The sequence below is a fragment of the Panthera pardus genome, unplaced genomic scaffold, assembly GCF_024362965.1.
Source record: "Panthera pardus isolate Hobbes unplaced genomic scaffold, ASM2436296v1 HiC_scaffold_25, whole genome shotgun sequence".
Classification (NCBI taxonomy): domain Eukaryota; kingdom Metazoa; phylum Chordata; class Mammalia; order Carnivora; family Felidae; genus Panthera; species Panthera pardus.
In genome coordinates, this window is record NW_026526821.1 from 57468263 (window position 1) to 57488616 (window position 20354).

Genomic DNA, 20354 nt, shown 5'->3' on the forward strand with positions numbered 1-20354 from the left:
GAGAGTTTTAAACCTAAACATTTTTAAATGATTGCTCATATTCATGGCTGGTCATGTATCAGAACACTCCCCATAGTATCCTTGCTAATATTTGGTATTACATATGTTTTAATCCTTACCAATTTCATGGATAGATATCATTGTTTTTGTGTATATTTTTTATCGCAGGTGAATATATTTTCATATTTTCTTAGTCTTTTATTCTTCTGTGAATTATTCATTTGCCCCATTTGGATTATTCATATTCTTTGATTTCTTGGAATTTTCTATAGAAATTATATTAGCTGTTTTTTAATATCTCTGTTCAAAACATTCTTAGTTTGTCTTTCACATTTTGATTTTACCATTTTTTACATATACATACATTTAAATTTTTTATGATAGTCTAATTTTTAATCTTCTGTGATTTCTTCCACTGGTTCTATGTGTAGAAAATACATCCTTCTGAGGTTGGACATAAATTTATCTTTTGTTATTATCATTATTGTTTTATTTGAGAGACAGTAAGTGCTTGTGAGCAGGAGAGGGGCAAAGAGAATCCAGAGCAGGTTCTATGCTTAGCATGGAGCCTGATTTGGGCCTCAATCTCATGATCCTGGGACCATAACCTGAGCTGAAACCAAGAGTTGGACACTCAACCAACTGAGCCACCCAGGTGCCCTGATTTATCTTTATGTTCTTTTTTTTTTTTTAATGTTTACTTATTTTTGAGACAGAGAGAGACAGAGCATGAACGGGGGAGGGTCAGAAAGAGAGGGAGACACAGAATCTGAAACAGGCTCCAGGCTCTGAGCTGTCAGCACAGAGTCTGACGCAGGGCTCGAACTCACGGACCACAAGATCGTGACCTGAGCCGAAGTTGGACGGTTAACTGACTGAGCCACTCAGGCACCCCTATCTTTATTTTCAATGGTACTTTTGAGGACTTATTTTTATATGTAGTTCTTTAATTCATCAAAACTGTATTTTTGTGTCTGATATGAGATAAAGAATGAACTACATATTCTTCACATTTAACAAGTTTTACTAATATTGCACATACACTATATCTCTTTCTCTACATATCTCCTTTACTAAATTTCTGTGTATTCCAACATATGCTTATTGTTTTCTGTTATGTTATCTAATCTTTGTGTTTGCGTACAAATAGCAGTATCTATTTATTATAGCTTTATAATTAAACATACTTTAATATTTACTAGAAAAGATCTCTATTTCTTCTTTTTCGCGCTCTTTATTTCTTCTATTCAATTGTTTTCCTAACTTCTTCCAACATTTTTGACATGAATTTTTAACAAATGCCTTGTCAAATTTCAGGACAGTCAATGAAATTTAATTGGTTTTATATTAAACATGTATATTAATCTCCCCTTATGATTTCAATGGCTTCAATAATTTTACTCACCAGGTTGTACTTCAATTGAATTGTTTTTTGGGTAAATGATTTTAGGAATTCTTCCTGCATATCCATGTGTTTCTGCTAAGAAATCAAACCCACGTGAAATTGCATTAGAATCATGTATGATACCTTCCCAGCTACTTATCCAATGCTAGTGTAAAGAAAACACGGTACTAAGCAGATCTTCAGTTAATACTAGTCAAGGAAAACACAAAGCTCATGGCATGATGAAATGCCACCCCATAAATACCTATTTTGAAACCAGAAATAACTGAATTGCTAAGGAAGAGCCCTAAGCACTGGGCTACCACGAGAGCTCCCTTCGCCATTCTGTATTTGGTATAAATGTAAACTGATGAGATTGTGTACTAAAATCTCATTACCTAATAATCCAGATGCAGTTTGTATGCAGTGGCTCTAAGCAAAGCTCTGGCCTGGGTCCTACAGGGAGATAATGATCCTAATGTCTCACTGCTCCATCCTCTCTCCCTGCTTTTCCACATTCTTTATATCCCATCCTCTTCCATTATACTTCCACTGTATCACTGTCTTCCCTTGTGTTGACTTGTCAGCCCTTCAATTTTCTCCACTTCTTCTCTTCCCAATTTGTCCACCAACATTTAGCAATCACCTGCCTAGCCCCACGTGCCTCCTCTAGATTTGGGGTGGGACACAGAGAAGCTATAAGAGGGAAGCTAGGAAAATGCAAAAACATATGTCCTTTATAATGACAATAATATTTGCACATTCTACATACAAAGCATCCAAATTCAGTGTGTGCCAGACAGAAATCATCACCGGCCAGTTAATATACCACCTTGCTCTGGATCTCACACAGCTAAAATCTAGAAGTCATTCTAGGCAACAGCCCTTCTCTTACTTCTTCAAATTACCAACCTCCAAGTCAAACTAATTTCACCTCCTAACATTTCTTCATGTGTGCCTCCTTCTTCACAGCTAACCCCTCTATTTTCCACTCTCTACTCTTTCCTAGGTACTCTTATTCATATCCACCCTTCTATTACCATCTAAAGGCCAAGGACTTTGAAAGTTGCATCTCCAGACTTTTCTCTAGACTATGGCCTTGGCCTACTTGACATCTCCACATGGGCACCTCCAAGTACTCAACTTACCCATGACCAAGCTCATGATCTCTTTCCTAAATCCAGTTTTCCTTCAGAGTTCTATTATTTCATTGAATAATGTCACCAACCAGCCCACTGCATATGCCAAAAGGCCTAACTCCCTTGACCTTGCCATATCCCTTACCCCATATTCAGTCCAACACTAACACCTGTGGGTTTTACCTCCTAAAATTCCTTGAACCCAGCCACATCTCTCCATCTTCAATGCCACCATGTTGCCTGTACCTACCTGATATCTCACCTGCATTTCTGTACCTGCCTCCTACATGCCACTCCTACCTCTGTAGGGATCATTCTGTGCACAGCAGGCACACTCAGCTTTCAGAAATGTTAAGTCACATCATGCGACTCTCCTGCTCTCCACCCGTCTGGCTGCTTACCATTGTTCTTGGAATAAACTCCACACTCTCTGCTTTGGATTGCATGTTCCCACCAATTCCTGGCCCCTGATTACTTCTCCAACCTCATTACCTAGCGTGACCTCCCTCACTCAGCATTGCTCCAGCCAACCTGCCTACTTCCCATTATTCAGACATACCATGGTCTGTTTTGTTACAAGGCCTTTATTTTGGCTGCTCCCTCAGTCTGGAAAAATCTCACCCATTCCATCATTCAGTTTATGCTTCCTGACTATCAGTGTCACTATTATCAAGAAGCTTTCCCTGACCCACAGACTTCTCAACAGGTCCTTGTCTGTTTGATCTCACATTTTCCATTCTCTCATTGCATTGAATCTCCTTGGTAATTACACATCTCACTAGCAACTTATCTGATATAGCTCTGCCTCCCCTCCCTGCTCAGACTTCAAAGTTCCATCAGAGCAGCACTCATGGCTGTTTTCCTCCTTATCATGCTCTCTCTACTAAGCACAAGACCTGGCCTTGTTAGGCACTTAGTAAAGAGCCACTAAATTACCGCCTGAAGAAGAATCTCCTGCCAATTCCACTCAAGTTCTGATTATCAGCCCTCTTCTGGGTATTGCAGCAGCTGCCAAAGTGGTCTGCAGGCTCCAAGACCCTCTTCAACTCTTGCTCAACCATCTCAAGACTGGTCTTGTCCATCACAAATGCAGCCTCATCCCTCTGCATCCAAAGGCTCTGCAGTGGCTCCATGGGAAAGCCTGCGTGTAACTGGCCCCTTAACCTTGACCCTGTTTCACTCCATGGCCTCAGCAATCTCCGCTCCTTACTGCATGCTTATGTATGCTCCAACAAAATTAGTTTTAGATCCAACACAAACTATACTGGTGGACACTTTTATGTTTTGTCTTAGACCATTCTCTCTGCCCTGTCTCACTCTTTACATCTATAAATCTAACTCATCCTTCAAAATTCAGCTGAGAAGACATTTCCTCTTGGAAGCCTTCCAAGGCCACTTATTTGCCACTCTCGTGGCTACTTCCGATTCTTTTACTGTTCCTCAGACACTATCTATAACTCTATCCTTATCACGTAATTGTTAAAATGATTCATTTACATCTCCATCTCCACTACCACCAGGTTGAGAGCTTCTCAACAGAAGAAACAATGGGTTTATGTTTTTTTTTTAATTTGTTAATGATCAGGTTCTAACAATTTGGGAGATATAATAGATCATAAATAAGTGTTTGTTGCAATGGCACGAAATATAGACTATTAAGCTCAATGACCTCTTGAGGTAGTCTTCATTTCACCTTTGAAATGTTGTGTTTCAAAGAATCCCTTGGCTACCCATGTAAAACTAAAGCATGACAGTTGCCAATCATGCTGTTAATAAATAGGTCTGTGCCTAGTCTAGGCCAGGCACTGGGCTAGGTGTGGGGGATTGAGCAAGACAACTTTCGCCTACCTTTGGAGAGATAACAGGTGACGTAAAACCCAAAAGCATAAAAATCATCAGATGTAATACAATTATTTTTCTTAATTAAAGGGTTCTAGGTGGGAAGCAGGAAGCCATCCATGCTAAATACATGCCTAAGAGAACCACACCATTAAGAAATTGCTAGGTACCACCCAGCGTTTTGAAGTCTGATAGAAATTAGTGACAGATATAATGGTCCAAATCAAAGAAATATTCAGTCTTCAGTTCTTCCCATTTAGATGAATAAACATAGAAAACAACTACCTCCTGACAAGAGAGCAAAAGGCAATAGCAAGAACTCCTTGATGAAGGTGTTGAAAAGAAGGAATGCTCATCTGGCCACTGAAAGCCTTAGTCCTGGACCTGTTTCTGTCACCAACCAGCTCTGTAAGTTTCATAAGTTACTCCTCCTGGGTCTCTATAAAATTAACGGCTTAAGCTGAATTATCTTTAGGGTTTCTTCAACCCCAAATATTCTGCTTTCAGGTCTCCAGGTCATATGTTCAAGCCAACTGGCTGCTTTGGGTTGAGAACTGATGCCCCATGAGCATCAAGTCCAGAGACCTTGAACTCTGCATGCATGGGCAGGGGAGGCCAAAGCTGGAGTGGCCCAGCAAAGTAGTCACAGTAGTGATGGCTGAGGGAAATAAGAGTAACGATAATATCTACCACGTCCTGAATACCTATACTTTGCCAGGTACCCCAGTACCTGCTTTACATATGTGCTCTCATTTCATTTTCACACCAAGCGTGTTGAGTATTCTGTTTTCCCAGATGAGAAACTGAACTCCTCCTGCCCTTTGACCACCCCCTCTTTCTCTCCTCTGCTTCTAACAATGGCAACTTTGAGAGTCTGCTAACCCTCAAGAAAATCAAGATTGAGAATCACTGCTTCCCAAAGCCAGCCATCTCACGCAGAGCCAAGAGGAAGCCAAGGCAATGGATATGAGCATATTTACTGATATTCACAGTGATGCTGTTTAAAATAGTGTACCGCTTCCCTGTGTGTGTCAGTTGGGCTTGACACGCGTAGTCCCCTCCGTCCTCTGCTGAAACGTTGCTCACTGAGAGCTTAACTCTCCAACGAGTAAACCGTCCTCCTTTAATCTCTTTACAGTCCTAAATACAAAAATATATATACATATATATTTTATTTAGTTATTTACTTATTTAATTTGAGAAAGAGAATGAGTACAAGGAAGGGAGAGGGACAGAGAGAATCCCAAGCAGGCTCTGCGCTCAGTGCAGAACCTGATGTGGGGCTCGATTCCCATGACCCTGGGATCACAACCTGAAGCAAAACCAAGATTCGGACGCTCAACCGACTGAGCTACCGGGGGGCCCTTATACATACACGTTTTAATTCAAAGAGTATTTTGGTGCATCAGTTACATTCTAGTTAGCACCTCCTATGAACTGTAGGGAGATGCAAGAAACATGTGATCCCTAGACCATGGGTAATGTATAATCTAACTGAAGATGATTATCTATCTATCTATCTACTATCTATCCATCCATATCCATCTATATCTGTAGATAGATAGAAAGATGGATAAATATCTACAGAAGATCTGACAAAGAATATGTTGCAAGCTACAGTGAGTGCTGTAAATATTAAGTCTAACAGAGGTTGAGAAGAGAGAGGCCTAAGTGGGCTAGAAGGAAGACTAGATGGAGGAGGATTGGGTAGGGTCCGCAGAGGAATACAGTAGGAGGATGTGAACAGGCAGGAATGCCTTCCACTCACAGGGGACCATATCTCCCAGTGGACCACCATCTCATGGCACCATGACCCTTTGCTAAAACTGCAAGCCCAGGTGACTAATGAATGCTTCCACTGTGTTCCAGGCCCAAATACACCTTCTCAACCTGCTGGGTGTGGGACTTTACAGAGGTCCAAAATAACTCTTCAAGAACATTCTGCTTGGTGGTCTGAGCAATAGTCAAAGTATGATGGCTTGGCTATGGGCAGATGTCACATAACTTGTTACGTCGCCCACGCTGCCGCTGCATCGACAAGAACAACCTCACACCAAACCAGCTTGAGGTTTGGTTGGTCTCAGGAATGCCTTTCTTGCTTGTCATCCTCAGCAACCACCCACAGGGCAGGCCTCAGCCTCCATCTGTCTGTCAGAAGCTCACATTCTCATGCTAACTGCCACTTCTTCCATCTCACAGACCCCCTTCTGAACATTTCCTCAAAACTTTGCCCCTTTCTTTGGGAAGTGCCACTCAACAGAGTAACTTCTTGAATTATTGAGCCCATTTATTCATTAAAGCATTCAAGTTCCTGCTCTTTGCTAGTCTGTGAGAGGTTGTGTCATGCAGGAATAAGATGCAGTCCCTGTCTTCAGAAAGCTCACAACCATGTAATATAGAGGACAAACTTTAGGGTTTACCCTGATAAAGATTTAATTGCCTGCGTTTGGAGCTCTCTTCTCACAGAGTCAGCTGTAGCTAGCTCAGGAGCAGACTCCATTCTTCATGGGAACAGTGTAAATGGATCCACCTTGGAAGCTAAAACTCAATAACTCCAGAACGAGCATTTCTTTATTTATCATGTGAATTTCTAAAAGTTTTACCTTATTCCCCATATGGGAAACCCAATTATAATTGGATAGTTACTTAACAAACAGAATGGGAATTATTAGTAAGGGTCAGATGGGTGAAGGCATCAGACCCCATAATGTGATGCCACCTTCTTTGGAGTAGGGACAAACAAAAAGCATTGAGTCCTTGGACTATGAAAACTTTCTTCCTTGGATAGGGCTTCGATAGGGGCAATCTCTGGAGGCCCAGAATACGTGGATCCATATATCCCTTTCTACATTTCCGTCATTGACCAGTCCCTTTCTGATCGACTCGTCCTTTCTTTTAAGATGTACAAATACTTAATCATATGGAAATCCAATCTTGATAATTTAAGAAGCAATCTTGATAGCTCCTGTCCCTTTACAGTAACTGGGACTGCTTCTACCACAGTCTACTAGGGCATCGTTGTAGAGTTTAAATTCTCAGAAGGCCTTGACTGTTACTTAAAAATCTGTAAGTGACATCTCACTGACAAGATCTAAACTTAAAATATTAGTAGTGAGAGCAGGCAACATTTGAATGTATTTTGTCTCCCAAGCACCAAGAACACTTTGAGCCCAGCATGTACAGTGGTTGGAGGAATAGAATGGCCCAGAGTGTCTGGCTAAGATGCAGAACCTACAGGAGAATGACAGAGATAGAACTGGTCAGGCACCCAGGAGCCCAATCATAGAAAACCATGAAAATGGGACGAACATTGCAGCTTTTCCAGTAAGGGAATGAGACGATCATATTTGCCTTTGAGAATGATCTCAGGAAGTACAGACACAGCCTAATAGTGGAGCAGAAATCATTGTATTGAGAAGTAGTTTGGAATTGAAAAAAAAAATGGAGACATCACCGCTTTTCCAATGTGAATACTTCATTGTCTATGAGAATGCATATTTTATTTTTTTAATTTTTTTATGTCTATTTTTGAGAGAGAGAGAGAAAGAGAGAGAATGCAAGTGGGGGAGGAGCAGAGAGAGAGGGAAACACAGAATCTGAAGCAGGCTCCAGGCTCTGACCTGTCAGCACAGAGCCCAATGCGGGGCTCAAACCCATGAACCGCGAGATCGTGACCTGAGCCAAAGTCAGACGCTTAACCAACTGAGCCACCCAGGTACCCCAAGAATGGATATGTTAATACCTGAACCTTTTCCTCCATAACCCTTCAATTTCAAGGACCATCTCTATTCCTCTTGGTCTTCAATTATCCCAGCCACAAGCTGGGCTTTGTCATTATCCAGAACCGCTATGTTTCTAAATTCCTCAAAACAAATATACCATTCTGATTATCATTTTTTATTATTCCATCTCTTCCATTCCTTTATTTTAACCAAATAATAGCATGTGATATTTATTTATTAAATAATTGCTATGTACCTACACTGAACTAAGGGCTTACCAGATAGATGATTTCATTCACTCTTCAAAACAAATCTGTGAGGCCTTATCTCTTGGACAGGTTTTAGTTGCATAAAGCAAAAAGCATCCCAGCTATTTTAGGGGGAAAAGGATTTAACACAGGTATTAGGCGCTTACAAAATTTTAAGAAGCACTCAGGCAGTGAGATCTAAACCAGACCATGCTGGTGAACGAGCTCACAGGATCCCTGCTACCTCTGACATAACTGTGAGGTGGGAGTCAAGACTTTGAAACACCCCACCTGAAAGTCAGACACCAGGAGTTGCCACGACGCAACTCTAGCGTGCGAAGTCATGCCACATCTAGTAAAGCCACACCAACAAATACATCATCAGAGGGCCTATGCACTGCTTCTCAGCTCCCACAAAGCTGAGGTCTGGGCCCTGGAACACCGCTGCAGAAAAATCCCCATGACCATGCTGTCCAGCAGAAAAAGCAGGACAATCTAGACAATTTCTTATTTCAGCCCTTCAGGGAAGCCAGCTGAAGAAGCTTAGTCACATCCAGAACATTAGCTGCAGGAAACCCTGGAAAACTGTAGGGTGTGTATTTGGTTGCTTTGGTTGTTTGTTTGTTTGTTTGTTTGTTCATTTGTTTCTTTTTAGCTTTAGAGCCTCTCTAGTGTTTAAAGAGGCTCACCATGGACAGTGAACATCTATCCACCATGTTCATTATAGTCTTCTACCTGAAATTTCTATCCATCACACCCATTTTTCTGTCTTCGCTGGAAGCAGTCTTCTTGACCCCTCCATTTGGTATTAATTACCACTTTCCTTCAGGTATCATTTCCTTTCCCATCACGTGGCTGTCACTTTACTGACCCCCTTTCAATTCCTCCACACTGTCACCCTTTATCCTTGCAGCATATTCAGCCTGCAAAACCCACCCTGGGTTGGTCCCATTGTCTCTCTCCTACATGCCTACAACCCAATGAACATTATGAGAGAAAATCACATCAACATGAGTCTTGGCATCACTACTGATTCATGGTCTTCACCTTAGAAATTCTTTGCTTTCGACTCCCTCGTTCACCTACTCACCTACACTGTTCTTTCTAAATTTCCACCTAACATCTCCCTCCAATTAATGGAGAAAAGAGGGGCCACTGGGAATGAGTTCCCTCCACTCACTCTCCTCTCCTTTCCCCTCATTCTGTCAGTTCTATCTCATACACTCTCCTCAATGGTCCTCGTTTAATCACTGAATTTCTGAAATAGCGTCAATGATCCACACGCCACCATCCGCAAGCCCTTCCAATTTATTCCCTGCAGTGCCTCCACGAGGACTTCACTAACTCGTAAAGAAGTGGAGTATGTCATTCTCCTAATAGGGTGATTGGCCGTTGACATACTTTAAGTGGGGAAAAGGCTATGTGCTGGTTAGCAAACAAGATCTTCTACTTCCTAGCATCACCTTACCCCACTCTGACATGGACCCCAGACTCTATCTAATGCCCCCAAACACCATTCTCTTTCTTACCTGATCCCTTTGCACCTGCTAGGGTTTTTTCTAATTGTCATCATTTTCGCCCCCCACCCCCCCTTCCCCACCAGCTTCATTGCTATTCATTCTTTACGCAGTGCAATGCTCACCTCCTACACAAAGCATTTCCTGGTATGGCCCCAGGCAGATAATAAGCTCTAAGTGCTTGGAGAATTGATTCCAATGTTCTCATTTGACAGAAGAAGACACTGAGGCCCAAAAAGTAACTCAAGGTCTGAACTGGAGAGTAGCAAAAACAGAGCCATAACTGAGGTCACTGGTGGGAACGGTTTCAGAACAATCCCTCTTCTTCATATTGCTTGACTCCTAGCCTCCTATCTGCTCAAGCTGAGCAGATAGTTTAAAAATAAAGATGCCTGAACCTCACCCATGGATAATCTGATTCAGGAAGTAGAAGATAAGTCCGAGCAAGTGCTTTAAAAAAAAAAACCCATCCTCTTAACACTGAGGTAGTGACAAAGTTGATTCTAAAAACCTACCTCTCTACAAATGTCAAGTGCTTTCAAATCTATGACCACAACAGGCCCAGGCCGAGAGGAAAAACTTTCGAGAAGAGTTCTACTGATAAGACTCTAAAGGGGCATAATGCTGGTGCCAAGAGGTAATTGTTGCAAGGCTGCAAGGTGGGAGACAGAATGCTGGAGGAAGAGTCTACAAGAAGCCACGGAGAAGAACGTGTGACCCCGTATCCTGAGAAGGCCAAAGTTGGACTCGGAAAGTGGGTAATGCCACAGTCCAAGCCACCTGAGGCTGAGGGGACGGTGGCCTGGCAATCAGTACCCTCTGAGCAGAACAGGAATACTGTTAGGGAATTTTTTATTTCCAAGTAGGCTCCACGCCCAACATGGGCTGGAACTCATGACCCTGAGATCAAGAGTTGCATGTTCCACTGACTTAGCCAGCCAGGCCTCCCTTGGAACAGGATTGTTGTTAGTTTTTAAATTGTAGTCAGAGCCAATGCTAACAAGGGGATAATGAGAAAGAGTATGCAAACTGTTGATTATATGTCCCGACACATATTAAATGAATACTTGTCACGTAATTTTTTTCCACTGGCCCAATAGTTAATAAGAAAAACAAAAAATATTGGAGATAGAAAGAACTCAGAAGCCATCCACCTATTCAGTAGAAACTTACTGAACATTTCCTCAGGGCCAGGTATTAGTATTGTAAGTGGAGAAGGCACAGGCAGTAGCTATAAAGTCTGTAAAGATGAACTTCTCATTAAAGGAAAACTGGGTGTTTAGAAATAACTGTCCCAAATACTTCTTTTTTTTTACATGTTTATTTATTTCTGAGACAGAAACAGAGCATGAGTGGGGGAGGGGCAGAGAGAGAGGGAGCCACAGAATCCGAAGCAGGCTCCAGGCTCTGAGCTGGCAGCACAGAGCCCGACGTAAGGCTCGAATTCACAAACTGTGAGATCATCACCTGAGCCGAAGTCGGATGCTCAACCTCAACCGACTGAGTCACCTGGGCGCCCCACCCCCCAAATTATCCTGAAGGTGACAGCCAGTAGACTGATAAGACAGTGCTTTGACAGATACAGGTGTAGGAGACAAAAGCTAGAGTCAGGGCCTGACGTCCTGCCAAACTCTTAAGTCATCAGCTGGGATCGAAATGACCACACAGTTTGGTTAAACCACTAAAAGCATGGCCCTAAAAGAAGACCGCGTCAATCCCAACTTCAAATGATGATTCTCACAAGTTCACTATTGCGCCAAGCAAGCCAGGTTTGTGCCTATATGTACTACATACAATATGATTAAATTTCAGTGAAATTCATAAGCTGGCAACACTAATCTATGCTATTATAAGTCAGGGGATTAGGGAAGTACAGTTCTTTGGAAGATGGCAGAAGGGGGCCTTCTGAGGTGCTGGTGGTGTTTTAGTTCTTGACCTTGATCACTGGAAGGGGTAACCAAAGGGTATGTTCACTTTCTGATAATCCATCAAGCTTGTCCCCTTAAGCTTCATGTATTTTCTATACATACACTGAACCTCGATGGAAATTGTTCACGCATTCCAAACATTGGTACCCAGAATATATAAATATATAAAGTCTCTTGTAAGTCAGTAACAAAATGGTAAGAAAAATGAAAAAAATAAAAATAGGGCAAAAGGTAGGAGTCACCAGTTCAGAGCATTCAAAAATGGTCAGTAAATGTATGCAAAAGTTGTTCAATCTCACTAACACTAATAATTAAGGAAAAGCAACCAAAACAACAATACAGTAACATTTACACCCATTAAGCTGATAAAAAAATATATAAGTCTTATAATACAAAGTCTCAGATAAGGTTTTAGGGAGTCCGGGATATTGCAGGGGGTGAGTATAAGCCGATAAAAAATTTTGTCAAGGAACTTGGCATCATCAATGAAATTGAATACTTTATACATAGCCTACAATCTAACAATTATAAGGTTAATGAGAATGTAGCCTACAAAACTTGCACACTGGCAAATGCGCCTTAAAACACGGGGATAAGGCCATTCATTGCCTTGTGAGAGCAGAAAATGGAAACAAAGTAAATGAACACAAAACATGTAATAGGATCAACAAGGCCAAAACTGGATTCTTGGAAAAAAGTAATAAAACTGACACCTCTCTTATGAGAGACTAATCCAGTGAGACAGTGAGAGAGAAATACATTGTAACAGGGATTAAAAGAAGAACCTTCTGGCAGAAACAGACATCAAAAGAGCAAAGATGGTAAACCGTTGCATGCTAGAGTATCTGAAATGTTAAATGAAATGAGCAATTTCCTACAAAAAAAGAAATCTTACCAAAACTCTTTCAGGAAGAAATGAGAAATTGGTATAAGCGTCTCTCCATTAATGAAATTGAATCAGGTGATAAAAAGGTTTGCACAGAGAAAAATCACGCCCCAGATGGCTGTACCGACAAGTGCTAACAAGCAGAATTACAGGAAAACTAATCCTATCTTAAATAACCAGCCTGTTCTCCTCCCTGCCTAGGATTATGTCTTAGACATTAATATCTGCTGGGACAGCCAAGAAAAGAGAATGCTCCAAGGTGAAAACACAAGGTGCAGAAAGGTGAGTCAAGGATTTCGTGTTTTCATAAAAAGTGAAGGACAAAGAAATAGTTTTATTTGCTTGGATAGCATGATATAAAAATAATGCAAAAGATAGAAGAAACCAATAAAAGCAGCCATGTGCTATGAAAGGTGTGACAGGCCCAGGGCAAATACAGCTCAGGAGAGCAGAGGATACTTTCCAGGGGTGACTTTTTATACTTTGTGATTATTGAATCATGTGCATGTAGTGCCCACTCAAACAAATTTATTAATCTGTTAGAATAAAAGAATAACCAAGGATAGTTCTCAAAAAATATAATAGCAGGGAGGTGGTGAATACAAGGAATAAAATATTACAAAGTTATAAGAACCATAAATTTTAAAATCAATAATCAGCGGGTAAAATTATCAGTATCAATTAGCTAACAATTAGCTAGGTACTCAAATCTCTTTACCAACTCTGCCTTAAAAGATACAACTTAAACTAAAAACAAGTTTAAAAAAATTTTATGCTTATTTATTTTTGAGACAGAGAAAGAGTGAGAACAGGGAAGGGGCAGAGAAAGAGGGAGACACAGAATCTGAAGCCGACTCTAGACTGAGCTGTCAGCACAGAGCCCGTCGTGGGTCTCGAACTCATGAACTGTGAGATCATGACCTGAGCTAAAGTTGGATGCTTAACCAACTGAGCCACCCAGGCCCCCCCAAAACGAGTAAGTTTTAAAGAAGAAGAAAAATATCAGGAAAATTATTTTTTTTACCTTGTACCACGTTATTGAATCCAAAACACAACTCTGTGGGAAGTTCAGATGACAGGTAAGACTGTCGTCTTTTCCGGCATGTAATATTTGTTTGTATTCATCTGATAAAATCAGTTGACTGTTTCCAGAAAAACAATACCAATATTTTCTTAACACAGTTAGGTTTACATGGATTCTGTGACAGGTGTTTGTATAGCTGTAAGAAAATGGCAAATTGAAACCTCGTAAACTCCAACAGTCACAAAATCAAATGAATCTACTCATCTCCAGATTGCCAAATCATCTTCAAGATATTGTGCAAGCCCTCTGCCTCAAGCGAGGTGGGATGCATCTCACAAATTATTACTTACAAAAAGGAAAAAAAATATTTATATTGTGGAAACCCTGGACAGCACCTTAACCACGTGATCCAACCGATTACCACCACCAAGGGGCAAATGGACACCATGAGCTGCTGAGTGTGTTGTCTGAAGAGGGTACAGACTACATGCTATTCCAGCCAAGAAGGCTCAGCCTCATCCTACTCAGGAGAAAATGTCTGGCAAACCCGAATGAAGGGATAGTATACAAAATAATTGTACTCCTTAAAAATGTCAATGTCGTGAAGCACAGAGGACCTGTTCCAGATGAAAAGAGACTGAAAATACGTGACAGTCCCATGCAATACATGATCCCAGATTGGATGCTCTACCAGAAAGGAAAGGAACAAAATGTGTCAAGAAAAATAGAGATGATTGACAAAATTATAGTGTGAATTGGGAGTTAGATAAAAATGTTATATGATGGTTCCTGAATATGATAACTAAGAAAATATTCTTGGCAGCAAACACACATGGAACTACTCAAGGCTAAAGGAACACGACGCATACAACTCAAGTGTTTTAGAAGAAATGGCTTAGAAAAAAAATATTGCGTGTAATATACATATACAGCTGACCCTTGAACAACCAGGGGGTTAGGGGCACTGGACCCCGTGCACTGTTGAAAATCCACATAGAACTTTTGACTCCCCCAAACCTGAATTACTAATAGCCACTGTTGACTGGAAGCCTTACTGATAACATAAACAATGGATTAACACATATTTTGTATGTTATGTGCATTATATATTGTGTTCTTACAGTAAAGTAAGCTAGAGGGGCACCTGGGTGGCTCAGTCAGGTGAGCGACTGACTCTTGATTTCAGCTCAAGTCATGAGCCCAAGGTCGTGAGATCAAACTCCCTGTTGAGCTCCACGTTGAGTGTGGAGACTGTTTAGGATTCTCTCTCTCTCTCCCTCTGCCCCTCTCCCCTGCTCATGCTCTCTCTTTCTCTCTTTAAAATGAAAAAAGAAAAAAATAATAAAGTTAGAGGGAAAATGTTAAGGAAATAATAAGGAAGAGAAAATACATTTACAGTAATGTACTATATTTATCAAAAAAATATCCATGTATAAGTGGGCCTATGCAATTCAAACCCATGTTGTTCAGGGATCAGTCATATATGGAGAGAGAGCAAGAGAGAGAGAGAGAGAGAGAGAGAGAGGGAGAGAGAATTATAAGGTAAATGTGGCAAATGTTAAAATAATGAGGAATCTAGATAAAGGATAGGTGGGAGTTCTTTATACTATTCTTGCAAATTTTGCAGGAATTTGAAATTACTTCAGCATAAAAATATACAGTTTACTAAGTATGTCTCATATCTGTATGTTAATGATTTGTGAGAATTCACACTTATTTTTTTCCATGACAGCAGCATCTGTGTCTACTTTCTAGGAAAGATGATCTTTCCCTGTTTCACAGCAACCAGATTTAAGTATTTTAAATCCAGCCCAGACATCCAGATGAATTTGTGTGCCACACAATCTCCAGCTCTATTATGTCATAACCCAGAGTCAAACAGGACAGGAGACTCCACGAGACACCTTGTCAGCACCTTAATCTATACAGTGAGTGAAATTGTGGAAAGGAGCCATGAAACAGGGGCTCACAGCCACTCCCACTTGTGTACCACTGGGCAAACGCAATCACCTTTCTCCAGTACCAATTTCACATATAATCTCAGCTAATTGTCCCTTCAACCCTATCAGGCTGGCGTTACTTCCATTTTACAGACAGGAAAATCAAGGCTCAGAGAGATCAAATCATTTGTTAAAGACATGCATGCCAGCCAGTAAGGAAAGGTAATAAAATTGAGGCCGTTGGGCAAAATTTGTCCACAAATGTGTTTTATTTAAGCCATACTCACAAAGCTTATTGAAAACTCACACACACACACACACTCACACACACACACACACACACACACACACACCATTTCCAGGATCCCTGAAAACTTAGAAAATGGGCTTGAGTTGTAAAGATTGCTGCCTTTGGTGGGACATATGCTTTCTGGTTCCCCACAGCCCCCACCAGGCTCAACTGTCTCCCTGCCATGAGCCCTGGGTCACTCATTTACATTACGTCCTAACATGAGGCTTACTTAGCACAGGGCCTGAAACATATCTGTCAGTCACTGTTAAATTCCTATTGTAGTGCCATTACAAAAAGGTGCTCAAAGGAGGTTTATCCCCATCTGGTTGTGCCACCTGTCATGAAAACTTCTGGCATTCTAAGAAAGAAGGCAGCAATAACAATGGGAGAAACAGATTTTTAAGCTGGTCTGGCCTGTGGCCTTAGATCAATGGGAAAAGACGCATTTCATGTTCCAACAACTGATTTATAAACCTGTTCTGTCTTAAAATGTGTTCACTGGATCGCTTCTTGGCATTTTGGCTGATATCAAGTGTAAAATGTGTTCACTGGAAACCGTCTGGTAACAAACTGTTATAAAATTGTATTTTATTCTTCTCACTGAGCTTTCTATGTTTATTAAGAGTTTATAAAGAATTTTCCTAAAAGAATTATATATATATATACACATATATATATATGGTTATAACATTATACACACACGTGTGTGTGTGTGTGTGTGTGTGAAAAAGAGACAGAGAGAAAGAAGGACTTAGTTCTATTTTAAATGAGCAACTTACTTTATGACACATTGGTAGATCCCAGTGTCCTCCTGTGTCAGGGGGAGAAACAAAATCCAGTTTTGCTCCTGGTGAATTCTGGACTGTGCGTTTGTGGATATTGGGCTTTTGCCAGGATATTTATACCATGTTACATGTACTTTCCCAGACGTTGGTGACAGGTTTATACAATTAAAAGCAAAAGGCTGGCCGGCGGAAGGTGTCTCCTTGTACATTCTAATATCCTTGCATGCATCTAGGGAAAGAAAGGGGTGGGGGAATCATGAAAGAGAACTCTGGTGCTATTTATTATCAGTTTTAACAAATGCCTCTTCAATTTTCTAGCCAATTTGAAATTGTATTGGAGAGTTTTCTCAGCGTGGGAGTTCCCTCAAATGGTCTGCTGATTTGATTTATGGACAAAAATGTGTCCATAAAAGACATTGACTCATCCTCTCTGTCTGGGATGATTTTGTTCTGTCCCTTCTTTCCTAAGACCCTGAGTCCTTATCTGCCTGAGTACACGTTCCTATTCTGAGCCCCCTTGTCCTGTTTCTTTGTGCTCTGCCACCCAGTTATTTCACTCCGTCTTGAATAAAAGGTGCAAGTATTTCATCCCAAAGAGGATTGTTTAAAAATCCGCTCATGTTAAAGTTCGCTTCTACTGAACCACATAGCATGGCACTGCACTGCGTGTCTTCTAGGGATAACTCTGTTCTGCTGCTGGGTTTTGAGCCTTTGGACTCAAGACTTCCAAATTTGCCTATCCACACCTCCTCACCCCACCCACCTTCCCCCTCCCAAAGGTGCCTCAAAACCCAAAGGGGACATTTGGGGCTGAGCGTCAGATGCTGGGAACTTGCTGTTTCCCCACTCAGCGTTAACTTCACTTGGTCCTCTGGGGTGGAAGTAGCAGAAAGGCTGGGGGCTCTTGTGAGCCCCCAGATGGGCCGCGCAGGCGCTCCCACAGAGCCGCAAGGAGGCAGGTGGGTGAGGGTGGCCTAGACCCGAGGACGGCCCAACGTACCTGCTCTGACAAAGGGTGGAAGCGCGATGGACACGCCGCAGAACAACAGGGCCAGCATCCCCCCGTTGGGCTACAAGGAAGACACAAGGTGGGAGCGGATGAGGCTCGGCGGGGACGGCGACCACGAATCTCAGAGGTCCTAGCCCAGGCCTACCTGTCTTCGCGGGGTGCCCACATTTACCCGACGTGCCGCCAAAGACTCCCCGCTCCCGACCCCACCTCCAGAATCCTGCAGGCTGGAGAGGGATCAGCGGGAGGAGCTGGGAGGCGCGGTGCCGGGAAGTGATCATCGTAGGGAGGGAGGTTCCCAGCTCCGGGGTGCGCCCTGGCCCCTCCTGCGGCCGCGGTGGCGTGACCTCTGCTAACCCGCAGCGAGGCGGGTGTGCGCCCTGCGCCGGGTGAGCGGCACGCCACCCACCTGGGCTCCCCACCTGTGCGTCCCGCGTAGCCTCTCCCCTGCGCGCCTTAGCCTCAGGGTCCGCCTGGGCCTGGCGGTCCAAACGGAGCCCTCACCACCAGCTCACCTGGGAGAAGCCAGCTTAGGCCGACCTGGCAAAGGGCCGCCGGAAAAGGGAGAGGAAGCCAGAGCGCCGCCGGACCGGCAGGTAGCGGGAACTGCACACCTTCGCCCAGAGACGGAGCCCGCTCCCCCAAGGTCGCCTGGCGGGCCGGGGGCCGCCCTCCCGGTCGTGCACATGTTAGCCAGACACCTCTTTCCCTCCACACCTTTCCGACGGCCGGCGCTGCACCCGCTTGGCTCAACCGCAGACCCCGGCCCGTGTCCACCTGCCAGACCGGCGGGAGCAGGCAGGATCCCGTGGAGAGAGGAGAATGGGAGACAGGCACTGAACCCAGGCGTGGCATTTCCATACCGCGCTACTTCCTTGCCACCGTGGGCAGGGCAGGCCTACCTTCCCCAAGGGGAGCGTAGGAAGGAATAGTGCCATCACAGGAAGAAGTGGGTTTAAAGGCGTTGTTACCTGATTTTCTGGCGGCTGACAAATCTTTCACCGGCAGTCATGTCTGCTTAGATCTATTCCGAATCGTCCCCGTAAAGGAACTCTTGCCTTTCCAGACCCGTCTGAGCAGTTATTACATGCCCTGCTTGGTCTATACAGAATACCCCAACGTAGAAGGTGTCCCAAATGGCTTCTGAGGAATAGCATTTCCCTGGCCCAGTCAGGCTGTTAACTTCTGTAAAGCAGACCTCCCAGGGCGATCCTGAAATACCTGAGCACAAAGTCGGCTCCTGTGTGAAATTTCCAAAGATGATATCAACCAGGACAGGTTGCCCTGGCCTTCAGGAGACACCCAGAGACAGGCCTGCAGGGCACTGGGACTCAGAAAAGAAGAAGGAGAAGAAGAAGAAGAAAGAGAAAAAAAAATACATACATATATATATATATATATATATATATATATATACACACACACACACACACACATATACATAATGTAATCTCCATTTAGCAGATTCCTGACCAAGCTATCTCTGGCGGGTTTTGTGGTTTTAGAGAGAGCGAGACAGAAGCAGCTGCAGGAACAGGACAGGAGTTCGGCAATTTCATTACCAGCACAGCTTTCTGTGATGAGCTGGGGGCCAGGGGTTTGCAAGTTGCTATACTCTTATTAAACATTATTGAGGATTCTAAAGTGCTTGTTTATGTGGGTTACTGCTGTCAATATTTACTATATCAGAAATTAAGACGGAGAGCATTTAAAACGCTTATTTTCTTGTTTATTTTAAATACAAACAATAGACTTTAACATAAGTGTTAACATAAACGTCATGCATCTTATGAAAAATAACTGAACTTTCCAGAACAAATTTATTGAGGAAAGTCATACTGTTCTACATACTACTACATACCCCTGCTTAATGTTCCCAAGTCTCTTTGATGTCTGACTTAACAGAAGACAGCTGGATTCTCACAGCTGCTTCGGCATCAAACCTCTTAGGATGTAACATGTCAGGTAGCCTCTGAAAAAATCCACTTTCAAGCAAAAGACTGGAGAGAATGAGAATTAAAAAGATAAATGTTATGCCCAGAATTCGTGATCCCCAAAGACCACCAGGGAGCCGAGTCCGATGCAAAAGCAAAGAGCCTTTATTCGAGCTAGCTCCAGCAGCATCCCCTACCTGCACCGACGCAGCGGTGAGATATCGGGGAGAGAGATCCAGTTTCAAAAGCACAAAGGTTTTATTGGGGTCTAGGGGCAGTTGGTGAGGTAATGGCTGTGGCCTCGGCCGATTGGCTGGGGAAGGGTCGGAGTCCTGTTACGCAGGTCGCCGGGCGTGTTTTGATCGGGAAGTTTGAACCGGTGAGCGGGAGGTTACTCAAGGGGAGGAGGCTGGTCAAGGTGAAGGACACAGAACAAGATGGAGTCGACCTGCGTAGGCCCGCCCTTTCAATAAATAGGGTCTGAATACTATTATGAAAATGGTTTTCATTTCACACACCTTGGCAACCCTTAGGCCTCTCACACTTGGAGGACCCCTTTGGTAAGCTGCAAATGGAGATCTTTATTCCTTTCCCCTAGCATCAGCATTAAATGAGGTTCTTCAGCAAGGTCTAGACACCCACCCAAAACAAAACAAAGGTGTTACTACAAAAACTGTCAAGTGACATACATACAGAACCATTGTTGT

The 20354-nt window shown here is 42.8% G+C and overlaps 1 protein-coding gene across 5 annotated transcripts in view; it reads right to left on the reverse strand.

The window, feature by feature from the left end:
• IL1RL2 (interleukin 1 receptor like 2) overlaps window positions 1-18809 on the reverse strand; it is a 44137-nt gene extending 25328 nt beyond the window's left edge. Inside the window, exons 1-5 of one of the 5 annotated variants that reach the window (XM_019428527.2) lie at window positions 18685-18809; window positions 16699-16933; window positions 13688-13883; window positions 5343-5502; window positions 1406-1480 (exon numbers count right to left, since the gene is read on the reverse strand). In XM_019428527.2, coding sequence (XP_019284072.1) covers window positions 1406-1480; window positions 5343-5502; window positions 13688-13883; window positions 16699-16913 — 646 coding nt within the window. In that variant the 5' untranslated portion in view covers window positions 16914-16933; window positions 18685-18809. The other 4 variants (XM_019428522.2, XM_019428525.2, XM_019428526.2 and 1 more) reach the window with 4 other exon arrangements.
• Between the last annotated feature and the right edge of the window lie 1545 nt (window positions 18810-20354).